The following is a 14,812-nucleotide window of genomic DNA, read 5'->3' as shown; positions in this document are numbered from 1 at the left end:
TCATTGAGCGCAGGAGTGGGGAGGGGAGTCAGCCCTGTTGCTTTGAAACTGCACAGTTGCAAACGTGCACTTGATAAACACGCTTACTTGGAAGTAACTCTCTCCAACTGCACTTCAGTGACTGGGGGGCAGGGAGAGCAAGCCTCAAGCCTGTCATTTTGAAATGACGCTGTTATGTATGGAAGTGTGAAGGTATGCAGAACTTTACTGATTTTAAAAGCTTCACTGAGCATGGGGGAGAAGGGGGCAGGTAGCAATCCCCCACTCATTCGCTGCCCCACATCTACACAGTTGATGGTGTTCAGTTCTACTCATGGGACTCTGCCCACCCAACCCCTGAACTAATGCGGTTTCAGGTGCCATTTCCCCCATGCAACTGCAACTCAAGTGGTTTTTTTTTTAATGTGTACACCGCATTACTGGCTACCATTTGCCCCAGGAGGAGCTAACCCAATTTCATGAAAATCAGTAAACAGAATCGCCTCAAAAACTGTCTCCATGTAGATTTGCCCTTGGTTTCACAGTACTAATCATCTCTTGATAGTGGTGAAATGGAGCAAATGCCTTGCAGGATTTGTTGTGTTCAGTGTTTGCTTCAAGTTAAAAAAAAAAAGATGATAATTATGATGAACTTGGCAGGTAGGGTGGGAAAGTGCATGGAAGTACAAGTGGTGGAAGCAAGTCTTCCAGAAATGTGGAGCTGAATCTGTTGCAAACCTCTGCACACTTAAACAGTCTGTAACATTAGTGACTTTCCACCTTAGCTTCATGGAGTGTGCATTTTCCCCAACAGGTAATATTTGGACAAAGGAACTTGGAGCAAATTAAATGCTGACATCTTGAGTTGGCTTCCATGCATCCACAAGCAAGAAGACAGCGTTACTTCAGGCAAGCTTCATCAAACAAACAAAAATGTATTTAAATTCCAATACATTTTTTATGAGGACAGAAGTGTGTGAACTTGTGTGACTTGGCATCTGTTTCTTTATTTCTCAACAGCCATTACCATGAGAGGCAGGATCCTGATCTCCCCTCCATGGATAGAAGCAGAGGGGGCAGTGTGGAGAAGGGCAGAGGTAGCTGGGGAGAAGGAAGGAAAGAAAAAGGCTGTCTTCTTCTCCACTCTAAATCTGAAAGGGAGCGGGATCTCGAGTATGTCTACAGTTGTGGAGTTTTTTAAGCTGATGTCTGTGGCAACCTGGATCCCAAAGTGGCAACCTTACAAGGCTGGCCCTACCATTAGGCAGAGTGAGGCAGCCACTTCGGGTGGCGGATGCTGAGGGGCAGGGAGCAATGATGACGTACTGAAGGACAGAGCTCAGCCATGAGTGCCACATGGCCTGCCCTGTGTTGCTGCCGCTGCTGCATTACAACATTGGTTTGAGCAGGCAGTGAGGAGGGCCAGGCAGAGCAGTGAGCAGGCAGCCATGAGGTATTGGAAGAATGATCTGTGTGTGCACTGTGGCCTGGCCTGCACCCTCTTGGCCAGCCTGCTGCCCTTGGGGGCCATGGAGGACGCTGTTCCTTCATCAGTGCTGAGGATTCAATGGCCAGTCTAGTTGGCTTTTGTATGTGGAAAGGGATGGAGGAGAGACACCAGCTTATCCTTCAACTCAGGCAGCAAAATTTTGGGGCAGCCTTGCAACTTATAGATTTTAGCTATAAAAACAGGAGGCTGCCAACCACATGGCAGGGCACAATATTCCAGCTCTTTCCTAATTATCAGGGACAGACCCAATTTTCTGAAAGCAAATCCCTGACCTGTCCCTATCTTTGCCCTTTGTGGACATTTCTTAAAATGTCTTTAGTATCAGTTGTTAGTGTTGTCACTCCAGGGTCTCTGCTAAAAGCTGGGTGGGTAGGTGGATACATCCTGTCTCAAACATATGTGCATGCACACAAACACTGAGATACTATGCAGTCCACAGCTTGGCCTATCACACACTGCAGCTGATGAGGTATATTTTCAACGGTCAGTCATATACTGCAGGACAATTCTGTTTTTTCTGCGATATCTTGATGTGTAAATCAAGGTAAGGCTGCCACAGAGTAAATGGACACAGCCTACAGATGGGAGCTGAAGAGACTTCAACCGCGCGTAATTGTGCAATTGGGGCTTGCAAGGAGATCCTTGCTATGACAACAGGGATGATACAGGCATGGACCCATTTTCATCTGTGAAACATCACAGGATGTGCATGGCACGTGGCCAGCAGTTTTGTTTGTTTGGTATATCATGTTAGGAACATAGGAAGCTGCCTTATCCTGAATCGGACCATGGGTCCATCTAGCCCAATACTGTCAGCAGCTGTCCAGGCTTTCAGGACGGATTCTTTCCTAGCTCTCCTTGGAGATGCCAGGGATTGAATCTGGGACCTTCTGCATGCAAGCACTGAGCTACGGCTCCTCCCTGGGCGGACCTTCCTTAACAAAATATAAATGAAGATTAAAGGCCCTAAAAGGCCGCAAACACTGTAATGTCACTGTGGGGAAGAGCCTAAGTAGACAGGACAGCTTTCCCCAACCTAGCGCCCTCCAGACAATTTGGACTACAGCTCCCATCAGCACCAGACACCATATCCAATGGTCAGGAGTGATGGGAGTTGTAGTTCAAAACATCTGTAGGGCACGGAAAGCTGAGAAAGGACAACAGAGGTCTCTGACTGGATCTCTGGTCTCTTTACATTTTAGAAAGTAGCAGCCACAGGGGCAGGGGCTAAATCACATTGGGATCATAGTGCTGCAGAGCAGGGAGTTTAATTCTTTCCTCCACTGTCATTTCCCTCAATAAAATCCCTCACCTGAAAGCTGTTCTTTGTTTCATTTAGGGGAAGCTTTCATGTACAGATCAACAGGACAAACAGCAGCTTCAATGGTGGTGGGGAAATTATTTTCACTGGGAAAATGACACTGGAGGAAAGCGGTAACGCCCCTCCCCCAGCACTGTGCTCCCAGTCTGAATCCAGAGAGCGTGTGTGTCCTAAGGCAATTTCCTAACATGTTAAAAGTTGGAGGACCCTATCATGCTCTGGTCTAGTGGGGAGCAGCCAAGAGAATGACCCCATATTCTGCAGTGCAATTGTTATAATACAAAACTGTAAGTATGTGCAAGATTAGGCCCTTCCTAGATTATAAAGGACAGACCTTATGACTATTTACATGGTGCAAGGAAAAATCAGAACTCTAGCTGAAGCTTTCCAGATAGAAAGACAGGTAATATTTTGCTCATCAATCTGCCCTAAGAAGCAGCATTCACATAACCACAGAAAGGCAGCTGATGTTCTAAATTGCATTACATCAGTTTTTTCCAAGTTGCTGACCTCCAGATGTGCTAGAGTACAACTCCCACCATCCCATGCTGGCTAGGGATACTGGGAACTATAGTCCAATACAGCTGGAGGACAACAGCTTGCGGTAGACTCTATTACATCATTGCTTGGGCTATTCTAGAAATAGACACTGTACCTTACAAATATCGCTCCATGGGACATTCCACATTTGAACAAATCCTAGCTGTGGTCTCACAGCTACAAACTGTATAGCCCTCTGATATTCAAATTGTATTCCAGGGGAACCCGGGCTTTACATAGAAGGTTATCCGGGGTTCCTCAGTTAGAATATCAGTAGCGGCACACAAGTTTCTCTGAAAGGTAGCTTATCCTCTAATAATACCAACCTTAGCTTGCGTTGTGAAACTGCAGGGAACCACTGGGTGTGTCATAGAACAAACACACAGGCAACACAAGGCAACAGGCCGGCAAATAGGCCCTCACAGTGTTCTGCATGTATTGAGTGTAAAATTCCTCCATCACCACTCCATCCCCCGCAGAGATTCAGTGACAGACACTCATGGGTGCCACAGCTAATGTGGCCATGGGTCCTACTTTATAGAGGGCACTGCTCTATTTGAAGGGCCATTAGAGGACAATCCTGTATTTGAAGGTGTCCTCTCTTTGATGGGCTGGTTTAAATATAAGGAACTATCATAAGAAGGGAGAGCTGGAACTTGAAGTTGCTTGGCCACCAACTGCACCTGGACAGCAACCTGCGCAGGCACATCACTCAGTCACACTCTTTCTCATGTTGCTGAGCTGTATTGTATTGCTATTTAAATAATAGTAACTATTTCTAAATGTGCATCCCTATGTGTAAATTAGTACATGCACATTTTATACAAATTGGTGGCCTCTTTTGTCCTCTTTTTGGCTGATATATGCGGCCACCTTATCAACAGCACTCAAATCTATGTGGAAAGCATTCCCTGAATGTAAAAAGTTTTTAAAATACCAGCCGATCCTTCCCACCAATTACCACCTGCAAAAAAAAAAAAAGGCTTTGTTTGCTGCAACTGGGGCGTTCCTAGGAATATTATGAGAGGGTGGATGGGAAGAGCAAATGCAAACTCCTCAGTTAATCTCAGTATATGCAAGGCCTTAGGCTGTGCTCCCCCAAATTGTTTGTGCATAGCACTAGCCTTGTGCAATTTAATGAGGCTTGCACCTACTCTATGAGCTCCCCGCCCCTTACCCTACAAACGGTTATGCATTCATGGTCCCATTGAACAGTGTATGTTCAGCAACGAGGCCTGGATCCTCCAAACTATGGACACTTCAAAACACAGGTTTCTCAAACAGGCCACTGTAACTGCAAGAAGCTGCTGCAGTTCTCAAACTTTTTTTTCCATTTTGTTTTATTTACTTAAACTGTACACAAATGTAAAATACTCCCAACAGCAAATCTAAGTGAAAGTTGTTTGGTATTTAAATTATTATGTAACAGATCCTACAAGGGACTTTATTAAATAAAAAAACAATTGGGTTTTCTTTCTTTTTTTAAAAGATGTACATCTTATAATGTCTGCTGTGTATGATGGAATAGAAAAGACACTGACCCAAACACAATGGAATCCATTTTGTACCCTGAAAAAGAATTGGTAGGCCTCATGGGAGAGTGTTCAGCATCATTACATGACATATAGATATAAGATGGCCTTGCCATCTGATAAAAATTACAATTAATAACTTGGCCTCTTTGGTTCCAAAATTTTATGTATAATACATTTCACTGTATTCATTATTATTTTTTTGTTGCTATAAAAATAACCTTTTTCTTCAAATGGCAGTTTCTCTTGACTAAGTCATGCAACTACATCAGTGCAAACATGAAAAGCAATCATTCGCTTTTTTAAAAAGAAGCAAAAGATTTAATTTCAAGTATAAAAAAAATATTAAAAAGTACCATCGCATTTCAGACCAGTTTCATCGAGTATGGGTCGACACTTTAAATTGCATAGCTCATGGGGCACTTGTTTTTAACCTAGAGATAGTGAGCAAAGAGAAGTGCACCAGCAAGTACCAACCGTTCAAGGCATTGAAATCTGCAAGTGCTGCAATAACATGCATTCAGGCAGTTTTGTGAGTGCTATGCTGTAGCATGGATTTTTGAGCTCTGCAACCATCCTTGACATGCTCTGGGAAGGGGACTGCAAAACAAAACAAAACAAAAAGAATCCTCTTCCCTCCCCATCCCCATCCCCATCCCCATCCCCTTTCTCTCTCTTCCCACCCCACCACCACCCTGCCCCAAGATTTGAAAAAATGCTCCTTGCCAGTTACAAAATATGCTGAATTCCTTCCCCACCCCCCAAATGTATCCACCGTGTGACTGTAATTTCTCTTTAGGACTCATCAGTTTACTTGTGCTATCACCAGTTTCCATTCTCCCTGTTCTCTCCCCCCTCCCCCCGGGTCCGCCACCAACTGCTCCGAATGTGCTCTCGCTGAATCCCCTGCCGCGGAACACAAATTGCAACTTTTGATGTTGCCGATGTTCTGAGAACACAAAGACTACTATCAACAGTGGGCAAAACAAGGACAGGATGGACCAAGCCCTTTTTAGATGACATAACTAGCATAGCAATCTATGTGGGATGGGTATGGGAGAATCTAGCAGTCCATTAAAGCATGAAGTCACACCAACATATCATTCAGAAGAACGCAGCAACCATTTTATATTATGTTCATGGTACTTGCTTCTCTCTCTCTCTCTCTCTCTCTCTCTCTCTCTCTCTCGTGTTCTCTCTTTCTCTCATTTCATCAATACTCTACCCTGGAAGTGCTATAGGCCATTTGTGATTTTTAAAAAATACATATATATACACACATTATGTTTAACACCAGAGGAAGCGCTAATCTTGCGATAAGCAGGTAGCCTGCTGCTTCCTTTTTAGACCTTAGAGGTGATGGTGGTCATTTGTACGTTTGGTCACTTAAATACCTGTGTATGAGAATATATTAAACTGTTCTCTTTTCTTGTGCTTCACAACGGTTTCATTCAAAACACCTGGCTGGCTGGCTGGCTGGCTGGCTGGCTGGCTGGCTGGCTGGCTGACTGGCTGGCTGGCTGAAGAAATGGCTACTGGCCCATCTGCGCCTATCACTGGCAGACGTTTAACTCCCTTTCCATCACTCTCTTCCCTCCTCCAAGCTGAACCATGCAACTTGTGTGTGTGTGTGTTGCTGTGTAAGCGTGCTTGTGTCCTTGGGTTTGTGGGCGGAATTAAAGTACTTCATAGCATTAGTTTATAAGCGGTAGCATATTTTAGTGTCCGGGATCCACAAACCGCCACTGTCCTGACAACAGAGTGAAAGGATAGATATCTTTGTCACTGTTGTGATTGCTGCTTCTGCTGCCGTTGCCTCTGCAGTGATTTTTTTTTTTTAACATCCATGCCTAGAAGGAAGAAATACAGCCAAACGCCCCTCCAATTCCATTCAGTATGGGAATGTTCTCACCCCTCCCTCCCTGTCCCCTCCCCTTTCAAACACACCCCTCCAAATCAGGCGCAACCACATTCTTCCACAATCATATTGGGCACATCCCTCTTCACGATGTTGTATTCATCGTCGAAGTACAGCATGGACATTGTGCTGAGTTTGGTTGGGATGCAGCAGGAGTTCACAGTGCCTGGGTTCAGCCCTCGCATGCGGTACTGATTCACGACGGCAGTGTGAAAAGAGGAAGCTGAGCCCGGGACGCCAGCCAAATAGGCCGGGCAGCTCCCTTCACAGTAATTCCCATAGTAACCCATTGGCGCTATGATCCAGTCATTCCACCCGATGAGTCTAAAGTCAATGTAAAACTGTTGCCTGCAACATAAATTGGTCCTGCCATCACACTCCAGGCCTCTTTTCCGGATTCTGTGCTTGTTGTCAGCCAATCGGGCTTGCACCACCAAAAAAGGCCGGTGAGATTCATCCCCAGGGTCCACATAAATTGGCAGCACTGAATACTCTTCACAGCCTTCGCACTGAACATCCAAGTTCAGCCGTCTTTCCCCTCTCTCAAACAGAGCCTGGATTGCTTCTGTCATGGGGAATGTGTGCCAGCCGCTTCTTTTGAGATCGACTTTCTTTTCAACCACATTCCACTTGCTGCTGGTGTCCGGGTCTTGGAAATACACTTTGACTCTTACTTTTCGCCGGCTGCCTTTCTCCAAGACATACGGAAGCAGCTTCAAGTAAAGCCACAGGCTGGCTTGAACCACAAACAGATTCTGATTCCCTTCATTGGAAATGAAGAAATAGAGACGCATTCTAGAGGAGGCCAGGTCATCTAGGATTCAAGGGTGGGAGGGGAAATGCCATTAAGTTCAGAAGAAGTGTCATCGTTTTGCTTTTAAAGGAAATATCTGCATCAGATTATTAAATGGCTAAAACAACATCCATAAATGACCAAAACAGGGTGAGGCGGGGATATTATACACTATGAATTGCCAAGTGAGCTCCACGGCTGAATCAGTGGAAAGAACCCCATTACAAAGTGAGTTCCCAGAGAGAAACTAATCAGGCTATAGGTGAAAAAAATGCAGATCCTTAGAAATCAGTATACAAGCAATTAAGGTCAGATAGATTGAGAGCCATGAAAGGAACCCTGTGAACACCTGGACAAGTGCTAATTAGTTTTTTAAGAGTTGGCCCAGCCAAGGCGGCCTTCCTGTATAATTTTCCCAGAAAGCACAGATAGTTAACGATCAGGGAACATTTTGCTGAAAAAAGATTTGGTTACAATTTAGATGTACTGTAATCTCACCCAGAAGCCCCATGGTTCTTGGGAAATACAAGAATTAATTGACTCATTCGCTTAACTAAGGCCTAGTTCTCACAGGGGTTGTAAACCTGGGTCTGTACTGTATCATTTCAGACTGCAAGTGAGGGCACGCTCCTCCGCACAAAAATATCCCATGAACATACAGAACTAGATTCCAGGGAATGGCTTAGCCATCTCCCTGACATGCTAGATTTCTGAGCACTGGAAGTTAGAATCATAGAATAGTAGGGCTGGAAGGGGCCTACAAGGCCATCGAGTCCAACCCCCTGCTCAGTGCAGGAATCCAGGTCAGAGCATCCCTGACAGATGGCTCTGTGGCCATTAGAGCACCATTCAGTTATGCAAGCCCCCACCTGCAGTCTGGTGGTACAACTTACACCAGATGCGAACGAGGACAGGGCTCCTACACCTTGAATAGTTGTGCAGAAGGGCGAATTTTGTATGGCGAGCTATGCCTGTTCCACACAACTGTTAAGGATGCAGAAGCCTGTTCTCATTTGCATCTAGCCACCCTAAAGAAGACTGGTCTTTTTACTCCTGGGAGATTCAAAATTGCGGTTTTGTTTAACCATGGATACAATGGGCACTAATTACTTATAAGCCCCACTGATTCTGTTGGGTGAGTTAGGCAATGCTAGATTGTACCCATTTTTTCATGGAACACTAAAAGAAAAAAAATGCTATAGTATCTGGCTGCTGCTTTCTAATTCTTTATTTATATATTTAGTATATGAGCAATAAATGGGAGAAGCTGCTGCTGACATCTCTTAATGCAAATACTTCTGACCCAAGGTTGCAACCCTATCCACGCTTACCGGAAGTGAGTCCCTCTGAACTCAGTGGGACTGACTTCTAAGGAAACACGATTAGGATGAGACTGATCCTGGGTTTACTCAGTATTCCTCATTCAGGTTTTTTCATCCCATTCAATTCCACTTCATTCAATATACTAGAAGCAGAACCTCAGTACTGATATTGTTAACTAGAAATAATAAATCCTCGTAGTTTAGGCCCAGCTCTTATACTGCCATTTAATCACCTAGTTCTCTTATATATAGTCTTCAGATGGCACATTCATCATTAGTGGATGGACAGGTGTACTTAACCTATATTTTCTGGGACCATGGCTGAGAAACAATACCCCTGCATGTCATGTATGTTATTGCATGTGTATGTATCAGCATCATGCCATGGGTTGCCTATGCCCTATAGGCATCCAAAGCATAGCTCTAGACCTGCGTGCAATATGGAAACTTGTAAATATAGTAAATAGAAAACGCAGCAAACAAGTAAACAAGCAAACACATCAGCAGTAGAAAGTGTAATAAATGCAGTTAAGAAAAAGAGGGGGGGAGAAGTAAAGGACTGAATACATCCATCCTTTTTCCATTGCTCCATCCACCTACTTTCTTTCCCTGAATGTGCAGCTATTACATTGGCATTCCTGCTTTCTACTGCAAGGAAACTCTTTCCACATCACCTGGTCTGCTGAGGAACCCCTGGATAACTGCCTGGATTGCCAGCATGTTGCAATTAATGTCATACACACACTCAGCTCATGGTGGGCACATGCTATCAGGCCACACCGTTGTCCTATATGGACTGTAACATAAGAATATATGCAATGTTCTTCTGTGGTTGCATTGACAGGGAAGGAAAGGTTGCCCACCACTACTGATCTGCTTACTGAACAACACTTAATAAGCTTCCAAGGAACCTTCAGGTTCACCTGGAACACAGCTTGAAAACCACTATCTATTGTTCACATTGGTGGGTTGGTGGAGGGACTGGGAGGAAAATAGAAAGAACATAAATTATCCTGGTAGATTAAGTGGCAACTGTAAGGTAGTTAACTATAGAAGTATAAATACAAAATACAAAAGAAAGGAGGGATAGATATGGTACACGGTACTGAGTAAGAAAATCTCACTCAAGTGGATAGGACCAGTGGATAAAGAGATGCTCTATTTTTAGATATCCTGCAAGGTGGAAGATGGGCGCTGATAATATTTAAGATGGACAGATGAAAATAAAATCTAAAAATGATGAAAGGATATTGTCAGCAGCTAAATGAATTAAACCAGGATGGATGGAAGGAAGGATGGATATAGTGCTATAAAGAACAGAAGATCATACATGTATAGAGGGGCACATTATTAGGAATAGTAGGATGTTACAACAGAGAGAGATGGAGATGTATGTTGGACAGATGAATGGGTAAATGAGAGGAAAACTTGATTAAAGCTCGTGTATAGTGATTATGGTGGGTATGGTGAATGAATGCAACAGGAGCAATGGTGTGCAGTAGATTACTGTTTACCATATACAGTAGTCTGGGGCAAGAAATGTATGGATAGATTTTGTACTGATTCACTGCTACTGGAATGTGGATGAATGGATGGATGAGTATGGAATATGTAATGGTGAACCGAAGTATGTGATGGTTCCTCTGTAGTTTAATGGTAGATGGATGCATGCATGCCAAAAAAAAACCCAAACGGATGCATGGGGGATGGATGCATGGATCACCAAGCCGGCAGTGTATTCATGAATGGAGGTTCAGGCATACATGGAGAGTGTATGGCAGCAAGGACATGGGGCAGACAGATATGTGGAGCAGAGGATTTGAATAGCAAGAAGGAAGAGAAGACTATACCTGAGGTCAAATGGGATGAGGGAGCAGAATGGAATGAAGTAATGAGTTGGATGTTGATAGAATAGGTAAATAAAATACATCATCAATGGGACAGGCAGGTGCCAGGGGCATAGGAGGAGATGGGCACGTAGGTGGGTGGGGCAGAAGGATGGATGCAGAAAGTATGAGAATTAGTTACTTCATGGTAGAAGAGGTCACACAAGGTTGGGGATGGGAGGGTAAATATCCTGTATGACACTGGAAAACGGAGGGTGTGGAACTGATAAGTAGGTGGATTAGAAGAGATGGTGGCATGAGAGATCGTGAATGAGCGGTGGGAAGGATATGCGCGTGTATGAGTATAGTGGAGATACCAGAGTAGCATGCATGAATGTATAGCCTGAGGGAGGGAAAGATGTATAACAAGATCTGAACTTCAGAGCCCAGTGAATGGATGGATGGTAGATGCAGATGTGAGAGCAGATGTGCAGGATCGGTTAGGTGAAGGAACAGATTATATGTAGCAAATGCTGCAGGTGAATAAACCAGGTGGGCCTGATGAATAGGATGGATGGATATTTAGGATGTTCCACTGGTCTGGATGGGTGCAGAACAGAGTGCATGGATCTACAAGAAACCTGACAAATGCAAAAACCAGATGACCAGAACCCAGCATGAGATTTACAAACGAAGGAGGCAGGAGGAATTGGGCCTTCCGGGCAAAGAAATAAAGGCAGGTGGTGGAAACACAGGAGGTAGTGGGACTGCAGCACAGAAGAATGAAAGCTGGTGGACAGGGCAGGAGCAGCGTGCAGAGGCGAGAAACACGGATGGATTGGGCAACCGGGTGAGGAGCAGGGGAGGTTGGGTCTGCAAGACAGACCCGGGAACGCAACAGTTCCGAGTGGGGGCGCGTGTCTGGAGGCTGGCCATCCAGCCCCAAGGGGTGAGCGAGGGCTTTGCGGAGGTCCAGAACCTCCCGGATGAAAAGCTGGACGCTGGGGCGGGGGGGGGGGTAGACCGGCGCGGGCAGGCGAGGGCGCTCAGGGCAAAGAGGCCAACGCGGGCTGGCTCCCGCGCGCGGCGGCCCACCTGTCTCGGCGAAGCTGATGATCTCGGAGCTCTGCTCGTGGGCCGGCGGCCCCGCGCTCGCCTGCCCGTCCAGGCTGGGGATCTCGACGCGGCCGTCGTCGCGCACCTTGCCGGCATGCAGCTTGCGCAGCGCCGTGACCAGGGCCGCCTTGGGCACGGCGTGGGTGATGTTGGGCCGCTCGCGCATCTGCAGGCGGCTCAGGATGTGCCTCTTGACGGCCTCCAGGAACTCGCCGTCCACCGCGCCGGGCTCCTCGGCAGGCCGCCGGAAGCCGCACGACGTGCAAGTGTCCTGGGGGGCGGCTCCGGGAGGGGTCGGCGAGGCTCCGGCGCCCAGCACCAGCCAGCACGCCGCCGCCAGCGGCAGCAGCAGCCAGGCGGCCAGGGGCCCCCTCCGAGCCGCCCCGTCCATGCCGATCGCCGGGCAGGTCCGCCGCTCTGGGTCTGGGAGCTGAGCCGGGGGCGGGTGCCGAGCCGGGGACGCGGAACTCACGGGGGGCGGCGGAGCGCCAGGAGGGGCGCTGTGCTGGGGGGCAGCGGCTGGATCAGGGCGTCCCCCCGCGGGGCCAGCGAGCGGGACGGGCAAAGGGGCGGCAAGTCGGGGGCAGCTCAGTCCAGGCGGGGCGAGGCGGGGCGGGGGAGAGGGGGCGACCCGGAGAGCCGGTTCCCCCCAGGGCAGCCAGAGTCCCCCTGCAGCCGCGCTCCGTCACTGGCCGGCGGGCAGCTCCGACGCGGGCAGCTCCTTCTTCATGGTTCCAGCCGGTCGCCTCCAGCCAGGCAGAGTCCAACCAAAAGCGGACTGGGAGTGGGGAGAAGGGCGATCGTCTTTAGGCCAGAGTCATCGGGGTGGGGGCAAAGGGGAGCGGGACTGGCGTGGCGGATCCACCAGGCAGATTGAGAGTCAATCCAATTTATAGCGCCGGGCTGGGGACACTCCAATCCGCGATGCCTCCCTGCCCTTCGCCACCAGGGGAGGGTGGGGGAGAGAAGCAAGCCGACTCCAATCCACCGGACCGCTGCGTTGATGCGCGCCGCAGCTGCCCTCCTTGCGCGGGCGGCGGGCGCGCTCTCCCCTCGGCGCCCGCAGCTTTCAGTCGCCCGCCTCTTGCACGGCCAAGTCAACCTGAAGCAAAGAGCGGGGAGCACACAGGAGGAGGAGGAGGAAGAGGGGGGGGGGGACTCAGAAAAGATCCAGTCAGATCCAGAAAAGGCGGTTGCTCCCTTTGCCCCACAGCTTTGGGGGTCAAGTCGGGACTGCAGTCCAGCCGGTGGGGCCCCTTCCCGGGGGTCCCGCGAGCATGCAGCTGTCCGCACAGTAAAGCAGGATTTAAAAAAATAAAAATCAAGCCCCGCGAGCAACAAGGCAAGAGCTGCAGAAGCAACTCGAAAACGAAGCCAGCAGGTCTAAGGCCACCGGTTCTTTCGAAGGGCTTTCGTTTGCATCGAACAGTCTTGTCCTTGTTATTTATTTGGCACTGGGGTTTCTCGTGAGTAAACGCCGACCGACCGCGCTGCCTCCCACCTACAGTTTGTCTTTGGCTGTGCCTTGGATTTTAATTTCTCTCCCTCTCTCTCTCCCTCTCTCTCTCTCCTGAACCTGACGTCCGCCTCCGATCGCCAAGTAGAAGGTCTCGGTTGGAAAAGCGCCTTGTTCCTCGCTTATCTGCCTCTAATCTCCTGGCGACGGGTGTCCCCCCCCCCCTTCTCCTCTCTCCCTTTCTTTCTTTTTGACCTGCCAAATCACAACATTGGGCCACTTTTCTACTGAAAGTTTTATACAGAAGTTAAAACCACGTGGGAACTCCAACCTATAACAGACTAGGCGCCACAGGCTCCGCGGTGTTTAGGAGATTAAGCATTTTGGCCCCAGGCTGCTGCAGCAACTTCCTGATGTGGAAATATTAACTATGCTTGTTCCTTTACCTACGATCCCCCCGCCGCCGCCCCCTCCCGCGACAACAGCTTTTAAATACACACCCACACGACGCACACGCGGAGAGAAGTTATATTGGATTTAAAGACATTCATCGCCAGAGAGAAGGAGATATAAAGTGAGGTGCAATGCACATAAGCTACTGTCCCATCCATGAGTGTGGTAGTGGTTGAGAGCCTGAGCTGTGAGCTGCTGCGTCTCTGATTGAGGCTTCAGGTCAACCACAGTGAGGTGGCTTTAGGCAATCGACATCCCCTCTGCTCTTCAAGACCCTATGTGTAATATAACAACAACAACAATAATGGCCTACCTTGCAGGGCTGTTGTAAAGATCACCCAGATAATGTGTGAGTGGTACATTATTTGCTTTGGAGCGTATTTGGAAAAGCAGTTCACAATTTATTTATTTATTTATTTTATCCTGCACACTCCTAACACATGTTTCTCTGCACAAACAATGCACTGATAGGGCAGCCTTCCCCCAACCTGATGTCTTCCAGATGTTTTGGACTAGAACTCCCAGGATTCCTGAGCATCAGCCATGCTGGCAAGGCCTGATAAGAGTTGAAGTCCCAAACATCTGCAGGGCACCCGGCTGGGGAAGGCTGGGGTGGGGTATGTATCCAATTCAGTGGAAGCTGGCGGATCCGATTTTGGTGGGGTGGAGATTCCGTTCTGGGTTTTAGTCACAACCATCCAGAAGTTTAAAGGAGTTATCCAAGGTGCTGGACCCATTTTGGGAATGGGGTCCAGCACCCTGGATAGCTCCTTTAGGGTTCTGGCTGGTTGTGACTAAAACCCAGAACAGAATCTCTGCCCCACCGAAGTCGGATCCCCCAGCCCCCCCCCCATCCCATTCCAACCAGAGGAAACTCACCAGGAGCCTAGGCATCAGCACCATGGTGTGACAGCTGGGGTACTTTCGATGGGTCTATGGGGACTGAGATTCGAGTACAAATCCCATTTCAGCCTGCTTGAGTGGCCTTCGGTATAACACTGTCACTCAGCCTCAGTTTCCCACCTGTAAAAGGAGAAAGAACTGTC

The 14,812-nt window shown here is 47.9% G+C and overlaps 1 protein-coding gene across 1 annotated transcript; it reads right to left on the bottom strand.

The window, feature by feature from the left end:
* Positions 1-4,696: 4,696 nt before the first annotated feature.
* Positions 4,697-13,513, bottom strand: INHBB (inhibin subunit beta B). The gene is made up of 2 exons (XM_084829543.1): positions 11,837-13,513; positions 4,697-7,614 (listed from the first exon to the last, which is right to left on the bottom strand). The coding sequence occupies exons 1-2, from the start codon at positions 12,246-12,248 to the stop codon at positions 6,839-6,841; spliced, it is 1,188 nt and encodes a 395-aa protein (XP_084685669.1). The 5' UTR covers positions 12,249-13,513; the 3' UTR covers positions 4,697-6,838.
* Between the last annotated feature and the right edge of the window lie 1,299 nt (positions 13,514-14,812).

The sequence above is a fragment of the Heloderma suspectum genome, chromosome 1, assembly GCF_057233095.1.
Source record: "Heloderma suspectum isolate Gila_16-S chromosome 1, 16-S_ref, whole genome shotgun sequence".
Lineage (NCBI taxonomy): Eukaryota > Metazoa > Chordata > Lepidosauria > Squamata > Helodermatidae > Heloderma > Heloderma suspectum.
The sequence above is the reverse complement of the archived record's forward strand: the minus strand, read 5'-3'. Positions and strand labels throughout refer to the sequence as shown.

Bases quoted from the DNA above. Each gene is read 5' to 3' on its own strand.
- INHBB (XM_084829543.1), bottom strand. From the start codon at position 12,248: ATGGACGGGGCGGCTCGGAGGGGGCCCCTGGCCGCCTGGCTGCTGCTG. The intron at 7,615-11,836 runs GTGGGCCGCCGC...CTTGAATCCTAG, and splicing joins CATCAGCTTCGCCGAGACAG to ATGACCTGGCCTCCTCTAGA.